At 55.1% G+C, this 15,621-nt stretch overlaps 1 protein-coding gene across 1 annotated transcript in view; it reads right to left on the bottom strand.

Moving 5' to 3' along the window:
• STAG3 (STAG3 cohesin complex component) overlaps positions 1-15,621 on the bottom strand; it is a 550,068-nt gene that overhangs the window by 369,998 nt on the left and 164,449 nt on the right. Inside the window, 2 exon segments of the mRNA XM_075346684.1 lie at positions 4,541-4,614; positions 10,250-10,401. Of these exon segments, the coding sequence (XP_075202799.1) occupies positions 4,541-4,614; positions 10,250-10,401 (226 nt within the window).

Here is a 15,621-nt window from a genome sequence, read left to right as displayed (position 1 = left end):
GGACAGTAAGTCTGGTCGGTCTGGTAGTGCCCATGGTTGGCCGACCGTGAGATGCCACAGATCCGGATACCACGCCCTCCTCGGCCAGTCTGGAGCAACGAGTATGACGCGGCTGCAGTCGGATCTGATCTTGCGTAGCACTCTGGGCAAGAGTGCCAGAGGTGGAAACACATAAGGGAGCCGGAACTGCGACCAATCTTGCACTAGGGCGTCTGCTGCTAGAGCTCTTTGATCGCGAGACCGTGCCATGAAGGTTGGGACCTTGTTGTTGTGCCTGGACGCCATTAGGTCGACGTCCGGCCTTCCCCATCGGCGACAGATTTCCTGAAACACGTCCGGGTGAAGGGACCATTCCCCTGCGTCCATGCCCTGGCGACTGAGGAAGTCTGCTTCCCAGTTTTCTACGCCGGGGATGTGAACTGCTGATATGGTGGAGGCCGTGGCTTCCACCCACATCAGAATCCGCCGGACTTCCTGGAAGGCTTGCCGACTGCGTGTCCCCCCTTGGTGGTTGATGTATGCCACCGCTGTGGAGTTGTCCGACTGAATTCGGATCTGCCTCCCTGCCAGCCACTGCTGGAAGGCTAGTAGGGCAAGAAACACTGCTCCGATTTCCAGAACATTGATCTGAAGGATGGACTCCTGCTGAGTCCACGTACCCTGAGCCCTGTGGTGAAGAAACACTGCTCCCCACCCTGACAGACTCGCGTTCTGTCGTGACCACCGCCCAGGACGGTGGTAGGAAGGATCTTCCCTGTGATAATGAGGTGGGAAGAAGCCACCACTGCAGGGAGTCCTTGGCCGTCTGGGAAAGGGAGACTTTCCTGTCCAGGGATGTTGACTTCCCGTCCCATTGGCGGAGGATGTCCCATTGAAGTGGACGCAGATGAAACTGCGCAAACGGAACCGCCTCCATTGCTGCCACCATCTTCCCGAGGAAGTGCATGAGGCGTCTTAAGGAGTGCGACTGACTTTGAAGGAGAGTCTGCACCCCAGTCTGTAGAGACCGCTGCTTGTCCAGCGGAAGCTTCACTATCGCTGAGAGAGTATGAAACTCCATGCCAAGATACGTTAGTGATTGGGTCGGTGACAGATTTGACTTTGGGAAGTTGATGATCCACCCGAACGCCTGGAGAGTCTCCAGGTGCAAAATTCAGGCTGAGTTGGCATGCCTCCTGAGAGGGTGCCTTGACCAGCAGATCGTCCAAATAAGGGATCACAGAGTGTCCGTGAGAGTGCAAGACTGCTACCACTGCTGCCATGATCTTGGTGAACACCCGAGGGGCTGTCGCCAGACCAAATGGCAGAGCCACGAACTGAAGATGGTCGTCTCCTATCACGAAGCGTAGAAAGCGTTGGTGCTCCGTAGCAATCGGCACGTGGAGATAAGCATCTTTGATGTCTATTGATGCTAGGAAATCTCCTTGGGACATTGAGGCAACGACTGAGCGGAGGGATTCCATCCGGAACCGCCTGGCGTTCACATGCTTGTTGAGCAGTTTTAGGTCCAGAACAGGACGGAAGGAGCCATCCTTTTTTGGAACCACAAAGAGATTGGAGTAAAATCCTCGCCCTCGTTCCTGAGGGGGGACAGGGATCACGACTCCTTCTGCTCTTAGAGAGTCCACCGCCTGCAGCAGGGCATCTGCTCGGTTGGGGTGTGGGGAGGTTCTGAAGAACCGAAGTGGAGGCCGAGAACTGAACTCGATTCTGTACCCGCGAGACAAAATGTCTGTTACCCACCGGTCTTTGACCTGTGACAGCCAAATGTCGCAAAAGCGGGAGAGCCTGCCACCGACCGAGGATGCGGAGGGAGGAGGCCGACAGTCATGAGGTAGCCGCCTTGGAAGCGGTTCCTCCATTTGCCTTCCTGGGGCGTGAGTGAGCCCGCCAGGAATCTGAGCTGCCTTGTCCTTTCTGAGTCCCTTTGGACGAGGAGAATTGGGCCTTGCCCGAGCCTCGAAAGGACCGAAACCTCGACTGCCACTTTTTCTGTTGAGGTTTACTTGCTCTGGGCTGTGGTAAGGAAGAGTCCTTACCCTTGGACTGTTTTATGATTTCAGCCAATGGCTCACCAAACAGTCTGTCTCTGGATAATGGCAAGCTGGTTAAGCATTTTTTGGAACCAGCATCTGCTTTCCAGTCCTTTAACCATAATGCTCTGCGCAAAACCACAGAATTGGCGGCCGCCATAGAGGTACGGCTCGTAGATTCTAGGACAGCATTGATAGCATAGGTCGCAAACGCAGACATTTGCGACGTTAGGGACGCCACCTGCGGTACTGCTGGATGCATGATAGCATCCACCTGTGCTAAACCAGCTGAAATAGCTTGGAGTGCCCACACGGCCGCGAATGCTGGAGCAAACGACGCGCCGATAGCTTCATAGACAGATTTCAACCAAAGGTCCATCTGTCTGTCGTTGGCATCTTTAAGTGAAGCGCCATCCTCTACTGCGACTATGGATCTAGCCGCAAGCTTGGAAATTGGGGGGATCCACTTTTGGACACTGGGTCCAGCGTTTGGCCACTTCAGCGGGAAAAGGATAACGGGTATCCTTAGAACGTTTAGAGAAACGCTTGTCTGGATGAGCGTCGTGCTTCTGGATAGATTCTCTGAAGTCAGAGTGGTCCAAAAAAGCACTTAGTTTACGCTTGGGATACAGGAAATGGAACTTCTCCTGCTGTGCAGCTGCCTCCTCTGCTGAAGGGGCTGGGGGAGAAATATCCAACAGTCTGTTAATTGCCGATATAAGGTCATTAACCATGGCGTCACCATCAGGGGCATCCAGATTGAGAGGGGCCTCAGGATCAGAATCCTGAGCACCGTCCTCAGTCTCATCACAGAGAGACTCTTCTCGCTGAGACCCTGAGCAGTGAGATGACGTCGAGGGTCTTTCCCAGCGAGCTCGCTTAGGCTGCCTGGGACTGTCATCTGAGTCAGAGACTTCAGCCTGTGATGCTTGAGACCCCCCTGAAGTACGGATTAGATCCAACTGAGGGGGACCGGAGAGCATAGACACAGCAGTGTCCATGGTCTGAGTAACTGGCCTGGACTGCAAGGTCTCCAGGATTTTTGTCATAGTCACAGACATTTTTTCAGCAAACACTGCAAAGTCTGTCCCCGTCACCGGGGCAGGGTTCGCAGGCGACTCTGCCTGGGCTACCACCACAATAGGCTCTGGCTGACGAAGTGCCACTGGGACTGAACATTGCACACAATGTGAGTCATTGGAGCCTGCCGGTAGATTAGCCCCACATGCTGTACAAACAGTGTACACAGCCCGTGCCTTGGCAGCCTTGCGTTTTGCGGATGACATGTTGCTGCCTCCTCAGAGCCGTACAGGGTGTCCAGCCAAGAAGCGACTTTACAGTGCACTATATAAAAATATATATATATATGGTACCCAGAAAAAGTACACTAATATAGCACTGAGGCACTAGAGGGGCCAGCACTACTGTGCTGCTTACCGCCCGCTTAGGAGCGGTGTGTGGTCGCCAGAAGTCCGTCCAGTCTGGGTCTCCCAGAGCCTGCTGCCTTTCCCCAGCCAGACCGCATGTATAATGGCTGCCGGCGTCCTTGTGGAGAGGGGGGGCGGGCCCTGGGCGTACACCGACGAAGAGCGGGAAGTCTGCTTCCCTCTGTGCCTAGTGAGAGGGCTGGAGCATGTAAATAAGGCTCCAGCCCTCGGCGCTGCCGATTACACAGCGCCTCTCCCCTACCCTGATTGACAGGGTGGGGGCGGGGAACGAAGCGGCGCTAGGCCGCAGAAGCCGGGGGCTATAGTTAGAAGCGCCGCCGCCGTAAAAGCGCGGTCGGCGCAAAGTCCCCGGCGCACTACAAGTCGCAGCTGCGCCGCCGCTCCAGGAGCGGTCGGCGCAGCAGTTCCCAACATATAACGTCACTCAGCAAAGCTGCAGTGACCTAACCCCAGCGCACAGCGCTACTGTCCCCGGCGCACTACAACGCTCAGCAAGCCCTGAGAGTGTCCGTGCCTGCCGGGGACACAGAGTACCTGAAAGCTGCAGGGCCTTGTCCCTGAACGGCACTCCCGCTCCAAATCCAGCAGGTTCTCTGGGTCTGTGGATGGAGCCCGGCCCCAGGGCTTGGGGGCCGGTAAGATCCCACTTCCACAGAGCCCCCAGGGGATGTGGAAGGAAAACAGCATGTGGGCTCCAGCCTCCGTACCAGCAATAGGTACCTCAACCTTACAAGCACCACCACGGGTGAGAAGGGAGCATGCTGGGGGCCCCATATGGGCCCTCTTTTCTTCCATCCGATATAGTCAGCAGCTACTGCTGACTACAAACAGTGGAGCTATGCGTGGATGTCTGACCTCCTTCGCACAAAGCCGAAAACTGGTGAGCCAGTGATCCCACTGGGGGTGTATAGCCAGAAGGGGAGGGGCCTTACACTTTTTAGTGTAATTGCTTTGTGTGGCCTCCGGAGGCAGTGCTATACACCCAATCGTCTGGGTCTCCCAATGGAGCGCCGAAGAAATGGGGAATGTACTTGGAGGTAACGTAGACATATTACTCACCGATAGCGATGCACAAACACGCCCTTGAATAAGCCGTTCATCATATTACCAATATCTTCCAAGCTGGAGTGCATCTGTGCAGAGCGGGGACAAATCAGTGATGGCTCCCAATGTAAAGCCTATATACTGTATATCCAATGTACGGGGTGAGGTATACACATGCATACGTGCACCATAGCGGCTCACACACACAATACATTGTTAGACGGTGAATGTTTTTTTTATTTCGTAATAATAATAATAATAATAATAATAATAATAATAATTATTCATTTATATAGCGCTATTAATTCCACAGCGCTTTACATACATTGGAAATGAACCTCCAAAGCAGTGAGGGGTCCAAGCTGTGGCTTGGGGGTGACCTCACACCTGCTGGCAAAGGCGTGACAGGTAGAGCTGAGCGGATTGCTCATAATCCGGGTCCGGCGGATCAGTCGTGGGTTGTGAAAGAAGTCCGGATCCGATCCGGACCAATGTAAGTCAATGGTGAGCGGATACGGGGACGAGAGAGTGAGAGTGAGAGTGAGGGAGAGAGTGAGAGTGAGAGAGAGTGAGAGAGAGTGGGGGAGAGTGAGAGTGGGGGAGAGTGAGAGTGGGGGAGAGTGAGAGTGGGGGAGAGTGAGAGTGGGGGAGAGTGAGAGTGGGGGAGAGTGAAAGTGGGGGAGAGTGAGAGGGAGAGAGTGAGAGTGGGGGAGAGAGTGAGAGTGGGGGAGAGAGTGAGAGTGGGGGAGAGAGTGAGAGTGGGGGAGAGAGTGAGAGTGGGGGAGAGAGTGAGAGTGGGGGAGAGAGTGAGAGTGGGGGAGAGAGTGAGAGTGGGGGAGAGAGTGAGAGTGGGGGAGAGAGTGAGAGTGGGGGAGAGAGTGAGAGTGGGGGAGAGAGTGAGAGTGGGGGAGAGAGTGAGAGTGGGGGAGAGAGTGAGAGTGGGGGAGAGTGAGAGTGGGGGAGAGTGAGAGTGGGGGAGAGTGAGAGTGGGGGAGAGTGAGAGTGGGGGTGAGTGAGAGTGGGGGAGAGTGTGAGAGTGGGGGAGAGTGTGAGAGTGGGGGAGAGAGTGAGAGTGAGGGAGAGAGTGAGAGTGAGGGAGAGAGTGAGAGTGAGGGAGAGAGTGAGAGAGTGAGGGAGAGAGTGAGAGTGGGGGAGAGTGAGTGGGGGAGAGTGAGAGTGGGGGAGAGTGAGAGTGGGGGAGAGTGAGAGTGGGGGAGCGTGAGAGTGGGGGAGAGTGAGAGTGGGGGAGAGTGAGAGTGGGGGAGAGTGAGAGTGGGGGAGAGTGAGAGTGGGGGAGAGTGTGAGAGTGAGGGAGAGAGTGAGAGTGAGGGAGAGAGTGAGAGTGGGGGAGAGAGTGAGAGTGGGGGAGAGAGTGAGAGTGGGGGAGAGAGTGAGAGTGGGGGAGAGAGTGAGAGTGGGGGAGAGAGTGAGAGTGGGGGAGAGTGAGAGTGGGGGAGAGTGAGAGTGGGGGAGAGAGAGTGGGGGAGAGTGAGAGTGGGGGAGAGTGAGAGTGGGGGAGAGTGAGAGTGAGTGAGAGTGGGGGAGAGTGAGAGTGGGGGAGAGTGAGAGTGGGGGAGAGTGAGAATTGGGGGAGAGAGTGAGAGTGGGGGAGAGTGAGAGTGGGGGAGAGTGAGAGTGGGGGAGAGTGTGAGAGTGAGGGAGAGAGAGAGTGAGGGAGAGAGTGAGAGTGAGGGGAGAGAGTGAGAGTGAGGGAGAGAGTGAGAGTGAGGGAGAGAGTGAGAGTGAGGGAGAGAGTGAGAGTGAGGGAGAGAGTGAGAGTGAGGGAGAGAGTGAGAGTGAGGGAGAGAGTGAGAGTGAGGGAGAGAGTGAGAGTGAGGGAGAGAGTGAGAGTGAGGGAGAGAGTGAGAGAGTGAGGGAGAGAGTGAGAGAGTGAGGGAGAGAGTGAGAGTGGGGGAGAGTGAGAGTGGGGAGAGTGAGTGGGGGAGAGTGAGAGTGGGGGAGAGTGAGAGTGGGGGAGAGTGAGAGTGGGGGAGCGTGAGAGTGGGGGAGAGTGAGAGTGGGGGAGAGTGAGAGTGGGGGAGAGTGAGAGTGGGGGAGAGTGAGAGTGGGGGAGAGTGTGAGAGTGAGGGAGAGAGTGAGAGTGAGGGAGAGAGTGAGAGTGGGGGAGAGAGTGAGAGTGGGGGAGAGAGTGAGAGTGGGGGAGAGAGTGAGAGTGGGGGAGAGAGTGAGAGTGGGGGAGAGTGAGAGTGGGGGAGAGTGAGAGTGGGGGAGAGAGAGTGGGGGAGAGAGAGTGGGGAGAGTGAGAGTGGGGGAGAGTGAGAGTGGGGGAGAGTGAGAGTGGGGGGAGAGTGAGAGTGAGTGAGAGTGGGGGAGTGAGAGTGGGGGAGAGTGAGAGTGGGGGAGAGTGAGAGTGGGGGAGAGTGAGAATTGGGGGAGAGAGTGAGAGTGGGGGAGAGTGAGAGTGGGGGAGAGTGAGAGTGGGGGAGAGTGTGAGAGTGAGGGTGAGAGAGAGTGAGGGTGAGAGTGAGAGTGAGGGTGAGTGTGAGGTGAGGGAGAGAGTGAGTGTGTGGGAGAGTGTGTGAGTGAGGGAGAGAGTGAGAGTGAGGGAGTGTGTGAGAGTGAGGGAGAGAGTGAGAGTGAGGGTGAGAGTGTGAGTGAGGGAGAGTGTGAGAGTGTGGGAGAGAGTGTGAGTGAGGGAGAGGTGAGAGTGAGGTGAGAGTGAGAGTGAGGGAGAGTGTGAGTGTGGGGGAGTGTGTGAGTGGGGGGTGAGTGGGTGTGGGGGGAGTGTGAGAGTGGGGGAGAGAGTGAGAGTGGGGGAGAGAGTGTGAGTGGGGGAGAGAGTGAGAGTGGGGGAGTGAGTGAGAGTGGGGGCGAGAGTGAGAGTGGGGGGAGAGTGGGAGTGGGGGGGAGTGTGGAGTGGGGAGTGAGAGTGGGGGAGAGTGAGAGTGGGGGTGAGAGTGAGGGTGAGAGTGAGGGTGAGAGTGTGAGTGAGGGAGAGAGTGAGAGTGGGGGAGAGTGAGAGTGGGGGAGTGTGGTGGGGGGAGTGTGTGTGGGGGGTGTGTGGTGTGGGGGGTGTGAGTGTGGGGGAGTGTGAGTGGGGGGGTGTGAGTGTGGGGGGGAGTGTGTGTGAGGGAGTGAGTGAGGGGTGTGGGTGATTGGGGGGGTGTGTGATGGGGGTGTGAGTGTGGGGGGGTGTGGAGTGTGGGAGTGTGGGTGGGTGTGAGTGTGTGGGTGGGAGTGAGGAGTGTGGGAGTGAGTGAGGGTGAGAGTGAGAGTGTGGGTGAGAGAGAGTGAGGGAGAGAGAGAGTGGGGTGAGAGTGAGAGTGAGGGTGAGAGTGAGAGTGAGGGAGAGAGTGACAGTGGGAGAGAGTGAGAGTGGGGGGAGAGTGAGAGTGGGGGAGAGTGGAGTGGGGGGAGTGGAGAGTGGGGGAGAGTGAGAGTGGGGGAGAGTGAGTGTGGGGTGAGAAGGTGGGAGTGGGGGAGAGTGATGGTGAGAGTGAGGGTGAGAGTGGGGGGGTGTGAGAGTGGGGGAGAGAGTGAGAGTGGGGGAGAGAGTGAGAGTGGGGGAGAGAGTGAGAGTGGGGGAGAGAGTGAGAGTGGGGGAGAGAGTGAGAGTGGGGGAGAGAGTGAGAGTGGGGGAGAGAGTGAGAGTGGGGGAGAGAGTGAGAGTGGGGGAGAGAGTGAGAGTGGGGGAGAGTGAGAGTGGGGGAGAGAGTGAGAGTGAGGGAGAGAGTGAGAGTGAGGGAGAGAGTGTGAGTGAGGGTGAGAGTGAGAGTGTGGGTGAGTGTGAGTGTGAGGGAGTGAGTGAGAGTGTGGGAGAGAGTGAGAGTGAGGGTGGAGTGAGAGTGAGGGAGAGAGTGAGAGTGTGGGTGAGTGTGAGAGTGAGGGTGAGAGTGAGAGAGTGAGGGAGAGAGTGAGAGTGGGGGAGAGTGAGTGTGGGGGAGAGTGAGTGGGGGTGAGTGAAGTGGGGGAGAGTGAGAGTGGGGGTGAGTGTGAGAGTGAGGGAGAGTGTGAGGTGAGGGAGGAGGTGTGAGTGTGGGGAGGAGTGTGAGTGGGGGGAGTGAGAGTGGGGGAGAGTGAGAGTGGGGGGTGAGAGTGGGGGAGAGTGAGAGTGGGGGAGTGTGAGAGTGTGGGAGGGTGTGAGTGTGGGTGGGGGAGTGAGTGTGTGGGAGAGTGTGAGTGGGGGTGAGTGTGGTGGGGGAGTGGGAGTGGGGGGTGTGGGGTGTGGGGTGTGGTGTGGGGTGTGAGTGGGTGTGGGGTGGGTGTGAGGGTGTGGGTGGAGTGTGTGTGTGGAGTGTGAGTGAGGGTGGTGTGTGAGTGTGGGGGTGAGTGGTGTGGGGGGGTGTGAGTGTGGGGGAGTGTGAGTGGGGGGTGGTGGGTGGGGGGAGTGGAGTGTGGGGGAGTGAGAGTGGGGGGGAGTGAGTGTGGGGGGGAGTGGTGTGGGGGGAGTGGGTGTGGGGGGGTGTGTGGTGTGGGGGTGAGTGTGAGAGTGAGGGAGGGAGAGTGTGAGGTGAGGGAGTGAGTGTGAGTGGGGAGTGTGAGAGTGGGGGAGAGTGGGTGTGGGGGAGAGTGAGAGTGGGGGTGAGTGAGTGTGGGGGAGAGTGTGAGTGGGGGGTGGTGTGGGGGTGAGTTGGGGGATGTGAGGGGGGTGGGTGTGGGTGTGTGTGAGTGAGGGTGTGTGTGTGTGAGTGGGTGAGAGTGGGAGAGAGTGAGAGTGGGGGAGAGTGAGAGTGGGGGGGGAGAGTGGGTGGGGGAGTGGGTGTGGGGGAGAGTGAGAGTGGGGGAGAGTGAGAGTGGGGATGAGAAGGAGGGAGAGGGGGAGAGTGAGGGAGAGTGAGAGGGAGAGTGAGGGATGAGAAGGAGGGAGAGGGGGAGAGTGAGGGAGAGTGAGAGGGAGAGTGAGGGAGAGTGAGAGAGAGGGGGAGAGAGAGAAAGAGGGGAGAAGAGGGGGGAAGAGGGAGAGAGGGGGGGGGAAGAGGGGGGGAAGAGGGGGGGGGAGAGGGGGGGAAGAGGGGGGGGGGGGGAGGGAGAGAAAAAAAAAAAATCCCGAACCCGGATTGTGCAGCCGGATTCCCAGGTCTAGGTCGGACCCGGATTGGACCCTGAAACTGCACGGATCTGGGCTTTTACAGTTCGGGTCCGCTCAACACTAGTGGCAGGGTAAACTGTTTACTGACAAATGCCCTCATCCCTAGACATGCCCCTTGCGATACCCTACCCAGTGTCAATGGGATGATTACTCACTGGGCCGCCTGAATTTAAAGAAAAAAAAAAAACCCCTGCAATGATAATTCCTGGTCTGCATTATCAGGACACTTTTCCAAGGTAAGAGGGACCTCTGGTGACATTATGGTCAAGTGACCAAAGCTCATCGGGTGGCCCAAGACAACTCTTCTTGTTGCAATGTAGCCAAGAGATTGGACACCCCTGAATATAAATCACCATTACTAACATCTCATCTAATGCACAACTAACTCCTGACATGGGATGTATTAGTCTGTCCTAGGTCAGGTGCTGGTGTCTGGAGCTTCTACCCAGAGACAGGCATTTCTAGAAATGGTTATGGCTCCAATAGACAAAAGTACGTCTTGTCGTTGGCTGTTGGGCCCATACTAATTGGCTAATTTGTGCGCTAATTACTTTTAGTATATTCCATACCGCAGTAATGCAGTTTGGTGCCTCGTAGTGACCATTGTACGTGGGAACGAGAAGCAATGTACGGACGGCTGTGGACAGTGGCGTCCTCCAGTCTGTGGCCCTCACCTCCGTCATCTGCTCCACCAGCGTCTCCAGCCGCTCCGCCGACCTCTTCTCTGGACTTTTCGCTCGCTCCACATTGAACTGCCGCTGGCTGGTGTCCATGTGATGTTTCAGGTCTCTGGCTACCTTCACTAATGCCGTCATCAGTTTCATGGCTAAATAACGAGAAGGATCGGGAATGATTAGAAGAATCGGCAACACAGCGGAAATAGAAGGAAAATCGAGGATTTTCTACCTCCAGCAGTAGTCCGTGCAGCGCAGGGACACCAGTACTTAGCCCCTTGCCATACATAGGCACATTAACTTTATAAAGAGGGCTCAGGAGCGACAGATTAAAAGGGGATATCTTCTTAAATGTGCCTGTTCAGAAGAGAAGGTAGACACAGCCGAGGCGAGGAGGCTGCTCCCGACCAACACTGAGCAAGACCCTATAAGACGTGTAACAATTTGTGGACTTTTCAGCCAGTTAAGCCAGGAAAGCACGAAGAGAACTGCAGCAGACAGAAGGAATCCGGCGATACGAAGGAGGCTCATAACATGAAGACACAAAGGCATCCAAAAATGTGGGGCAAATTAAAAAGGCACCCCCCTAAAAACCGACGCGTTTCGGCTTATGCCTTAATCATGGTTCTCACAACCATCCGTGAAGCCTGCAAGCTTTATTTTAAGCTCAGTCCACGCTCTTCCAGGCAATGAGGAAAAAGAACGGCTGGGGATTGTGATCTCTCTTCTCCTGGGAAACCCTCAAACTAGACTCTCTGCGGAGGAATAATGCTCTGAATTCTGGAGCTGCGCCACCGACACCAGGTGGAATGACACAGCCCCGCGGAGTCATGTTTGCCAGGGCCCATCAGAAAGGCTGAAGGACACATTAGCATTATATGAGACCCCTGAGACATTGGAGGCCGCCATGGCTCTGGCCTCAGAGACAGACCAGTGTAGTGTAAGGCTGATGTCCTTCCCATGAGTGCTGATGAACCCAAGCAGTTGGGGGGGGGGACCTTCCTCTCAGTCTGGATTCCTTATGGGTGTTTTTTCTGTGGTCATAAGGGCCATTTTATTGGGCTTTGTCTTTTCCATATTAAGCAAAGCCAGACATTGGAAAAATTCTGTCCCCATGTTGTGTGGAGGAATACAACCTGGGCATATACGGTTATGGGCTCCTCTCCTGTTATGTCTTGGAAGGTTTTCCTACTCCTTTTGTATTGGGTCTTCCCTGGTTAGTTATGCATAATCCAGTTGTGGACAGGCAATCCACAGTCAAGTTTCCTGAATACTGTCATCATTTCCATCTCCTCTAAGGAGGTACAATCGTTTTTGTCCTACTTTGGGGAGGTTTTCTCAGAAAAGGGGTGCCAGGATCTGCCTCCCCAGCATGCATAGGATTGTCCTGTAAACTTCAAAACTTGCCAAAACCAGGTTGTATAATCTTTCTGGCCTGGAAAGCTATGAAAGATTACATCATAGAGAGTCTTGCAAAGGGACACAGCACACCCTCCTCTTCTCTTGTCGCAGCCGGGTTCTTTTTTTGTTTAGAAAAGAAGGGAATTTTGTTACTTACCGTAAATTCCTTTTCTTCTAGCTCCAATTGGGAGACCCAGACGATTGGGTGTATAGCTACTGCCTCCGGAGGCCACACAAAGCATTACACTAAAAAGTGTAAGGCCCCTCCCCTTCTGGCTATACACCCCCCGTGGGAACACGGGATGCTCAGTTTTAGTGCCAAAGCAAGAAGGAGGAAAGCCAATAACTGGTTTAAACAAATTCAATCCGAAGAACATCGGAGAACTGAAAACCGTTCAACATGAACAACATGTGTACCCGAAAAAACCAAAAATCCCGAAGGAAACAGGGCGGGTGCTGGGTCTCCCAATTGGAGCTAGAAGAAAAGGAATTTACGGTAAGTAACAAAATTCCCTTCTTCTTCGGCGCTCCATTGGGAGACCCAGACGATTGGGACGTCCAAAAGCAGTCCCTGGGTGGGTAAAGAAATACCTCATGTTAGAGCTGCAAAAACAGCCCTTCCCTACGAGGAGGCAACCGCCGCCTGCAGGACTCTTCTACCTAGGCTGGCGTCCGCCGAAGCATAGGTATGCACCTGATAATGTTTGGTGAAAGTGTGCAGACTCGACCAGGTGGCTGCCTGGCACACCTGTTGAGCCGTAGCCTGGTGTTCGTAATGCCCAGGACGCACCCACGGCTCTGGTTGAGTGGCCTTTAGCCCTGAAGGAACGCGAAGCCCAGCAGAACGGTAGGCTTCAAGAATTGGTTCTTTGATCCATCGAGCCAGGGTGGCTTTTGAAGCCTGCGACCCTTTGCGCTTACCAGCGACAAGGACAAAGAGTGCATCGGAGCGGCGCAGTGGCGCCGTGCGGGAAATGTAGATTCTGAGTGCTCTCACCAGATCTAACAAATGTAAATCCTTCTCATACCGATGAACTGCATGAGGACAAAAGGAAGGCAAAGAGATATCCTGATTAAGATGAAAAGAGGATACCACCTTAGGGAGAAACTCCTGAATGGGGCGCAGCACTACCTTGTCCTGGTGGAAGACCAGGAAAGGAGCCTTGGAAGACAGCGCTGCTAGCTCAGACACTCTCCGAAGAGATGTGATCGCTACCAGAAAAGCCACTTTCTGCGATAGTCGAGAAAGTGAAACATCCCTCAGAGGCTCGAAGGGCGGCTTCTGGAGGGCAACAAGTACCCTGTTCAGATCCCATGGATCTAACGGCCGCTTGTACGGGGGTACGATATGACAAACCCCCTGCAGGAACGTGCGCACCTTAGAAAGTCGTGCTAGACGCTTCTGAAAAAAGACGGATAGCGCTGAGACTTGCCCTTTAAGGGAGCCGAGCGACAAACCTTTTTCTAACCCAGATTGCAGGAAAGAAAGAAAAGTAGGCAATGCAAATGGCCAGGGAGACACTCCCTGAGCAGAGCACCAGGATAAGAATATCTTCCACGTTCTGTGGTAGATCTTAGCAGACGTGGGCTTCCTAGCCTGTCTCATGGTGGCAACGACCCCTTGGGATAATCCTGAAGACGCTAGGATCCAGGACTCAATGGCCACACAGTCAGGTTCAGGGCCGCAGAATTCCGATGGAAAAACGGCCCTTGGGACAGTAAGTCTGGTCGGTCTGGTAGTGCCCACGGTTGGCCGACCGTGAGATGCCACAGATCCGGGTACCACGACCTCCTCGGCCAGTCTGGGGCGACGAGTATGACGCGGCTGCAATCGGATCTGATCTTGCGTAGCACTCTGGGCAAGAGTGCCAGAGGTGGAAACACATAAGGGAGCCGGAACTGCGACCAATCTTGCACCAAGGCGTCTACCGCCAGAGCTCTTTGATCGCGAGACCGCGCCATGAAGGTCGGAACCTTGTTGTTGTGCCGAGACGCCATTAGGTCGACATCCGGCACCCCCCAGCGGTGACAGATTTCCTGAAACACGTCTGGGTGAAGGGACCACTCCCCTGCGTCCATACCCTGGCGACTGAGGAAGTCTGCTTCCCAGTTTTCCACGCCCGGGATGTGAACCGCGGATATGGTGGATGCTCTGTCCTCCACCCACATCAGAATCCGCCGGACTTCCTGGAAGGCTTGCCGACTGCGTGTCCCTCCTTGGTGGTTGATGTATGCCACCGCTGTGGAGTTGTCCGACTGAATTCGGATCTGCTTTCCTTCCAGCCACTGCTGGAAGGCTAGTAGGGCCAGATACACTGCCCTGATTTCCAGAACATTGATCTGAAGGGTGGACTCCTGCTGAGTCCACGTACCCTGAGCCCTGTGGTGGAGAAGAAGGGAATTTTGTTACTTACCGTAAATTCCTTTTCTTCTAGCTCCTATTGGGAGACCCAGACGATTGGGTGTATAGCTACTGCCTCCGGAGGCCACACAAAGCATTACACTAAAAAGTGTAAGGCCCCTCCCCTTCTGGCTATACACCCCCAGTGGGATCACTGGCTCACCAGTTTTAGTGCAAAAGCAAGAAGGAGGAAAGCCAATAACTGGTTTAAACAAATTCACTCCGAGTAACATCGGAGAACTGAAAAACCGTTCAACATGAACAACATGTGTACCCGAGAAAAACCCAAAAATCCCGAAGGACAACAGGGCGGGTGCTGGGTCTCCCAATAGGAGCTAGAAGAAAAGGAATTTACGGTAAGTAACAAAATTCCCTTCTTCTTCGGCGCTCCATTGGGAGACCCAGACGATTGGGACGTCCAAAAGCTGTCCCTGGGTGGGTAAAGAATACCTCATGTTAGAGCTGCGAAGACAGCCCTTCCCTACGGGGAGGCAACTGCCACCTGCAGGACTCTTCTACCTAGGCTGGCGTCCGCCGAAGCATAGGTATGCACCTGATAATGTTTGGTGAAAGTGTGCAGACTCGACCAGGTAGCTGCCTGGCACACCTGTTGAGCCGTAGCCTGGTGTCGCAATGCCCAGGACGCACCCACGGCTCTGGTAGAATGGGCCTTCAGCCCTGATGGAACCGGAAGCCCAGCAGAACGGTAGGCTTCAAGAATTGGTTCTTTGATCCATCGAGCCAGGGTGGCCTTAGAAGCCTGCGACCCTTTGCGCTTACCAGCGACAAGGACAAAGAGTGCATCCGAACGGCGCAAGGGCGCCGTGCGGGAAATGTAGACTCTGAGTGCTCTCACCAGATCTAACAAATGTAAATCCTTCTCATACCGATGAACTGCATGAGGACAAAACGAAGGCAAAGAGATATCCTGATTAAGATGAAAAGAGGATACCACCTTCGGGAGAAACTCCTGAATGGGACGCAGCACCACCTTGTCCTGGTGGAAGACCAGGAAAGGAGCCTTGGATGACAGCGCTGCTAGCTCAGACACTCTCCGAAGAGATGTGATTGCTACCAGAAAAACCACTTTCTGTGATAGTCTAGAAAGTGAAACCTCCCTCAGAGGCTCGAAGGGCGGCTTCTGGAGGGCAACTAGTACCCTGTTCAGATCCCATGGATCTAACGGCCGCTTGTACGGGGGTACGATATGGCAAACCCCCTGTAGGAACGTACGCACTTTAGTAAGTTGTGCCAGACGCTTCTGAAAAAAGACGGATAGCGCCGAGACCTGTCCTTTAAGGGAGCCGAGCGACAAACCTTTTTCTAACCCAGATTGCAGGAAGAAAGAAAGGTAGGCAATGCAAATGGCCAGGGAGACACTCCCTGAGCAGAGCACCAGGATAAGAATATCCTCCACGTTCTGTGGTAGATCTTAGCGGACGTGGGCTTCCTAGCCTGTCTCATGGTGGCAACGACCCCTTGGGATACTCCTGAAGACGCTAGGATCCAGGACTCAATGGCCACACAGTCAGGTTCAGGGCCTCAGAAATTCCGATGGAAAAAACGGCCC

The sequence above is a fragment of the Anomaloglossus baeobatrachus genome, chromosome 4, assembly GCF_048569485.1.
Source record: "Anomaloglossus baeobatrachus isolate aAnoBae1 chromosome 4, aAnoBae1.hap1, whole genome shotgun sequence".
NCBI lineage: Eukaryota > Metazoa > Chordata > Amphibia > Anura > Aromobatidae > Anomaloglossus > Anomaloglossus baeobatrachus.
This window is presented reverse-complemented; position numbering and strand designations above follow the sequence as displayed.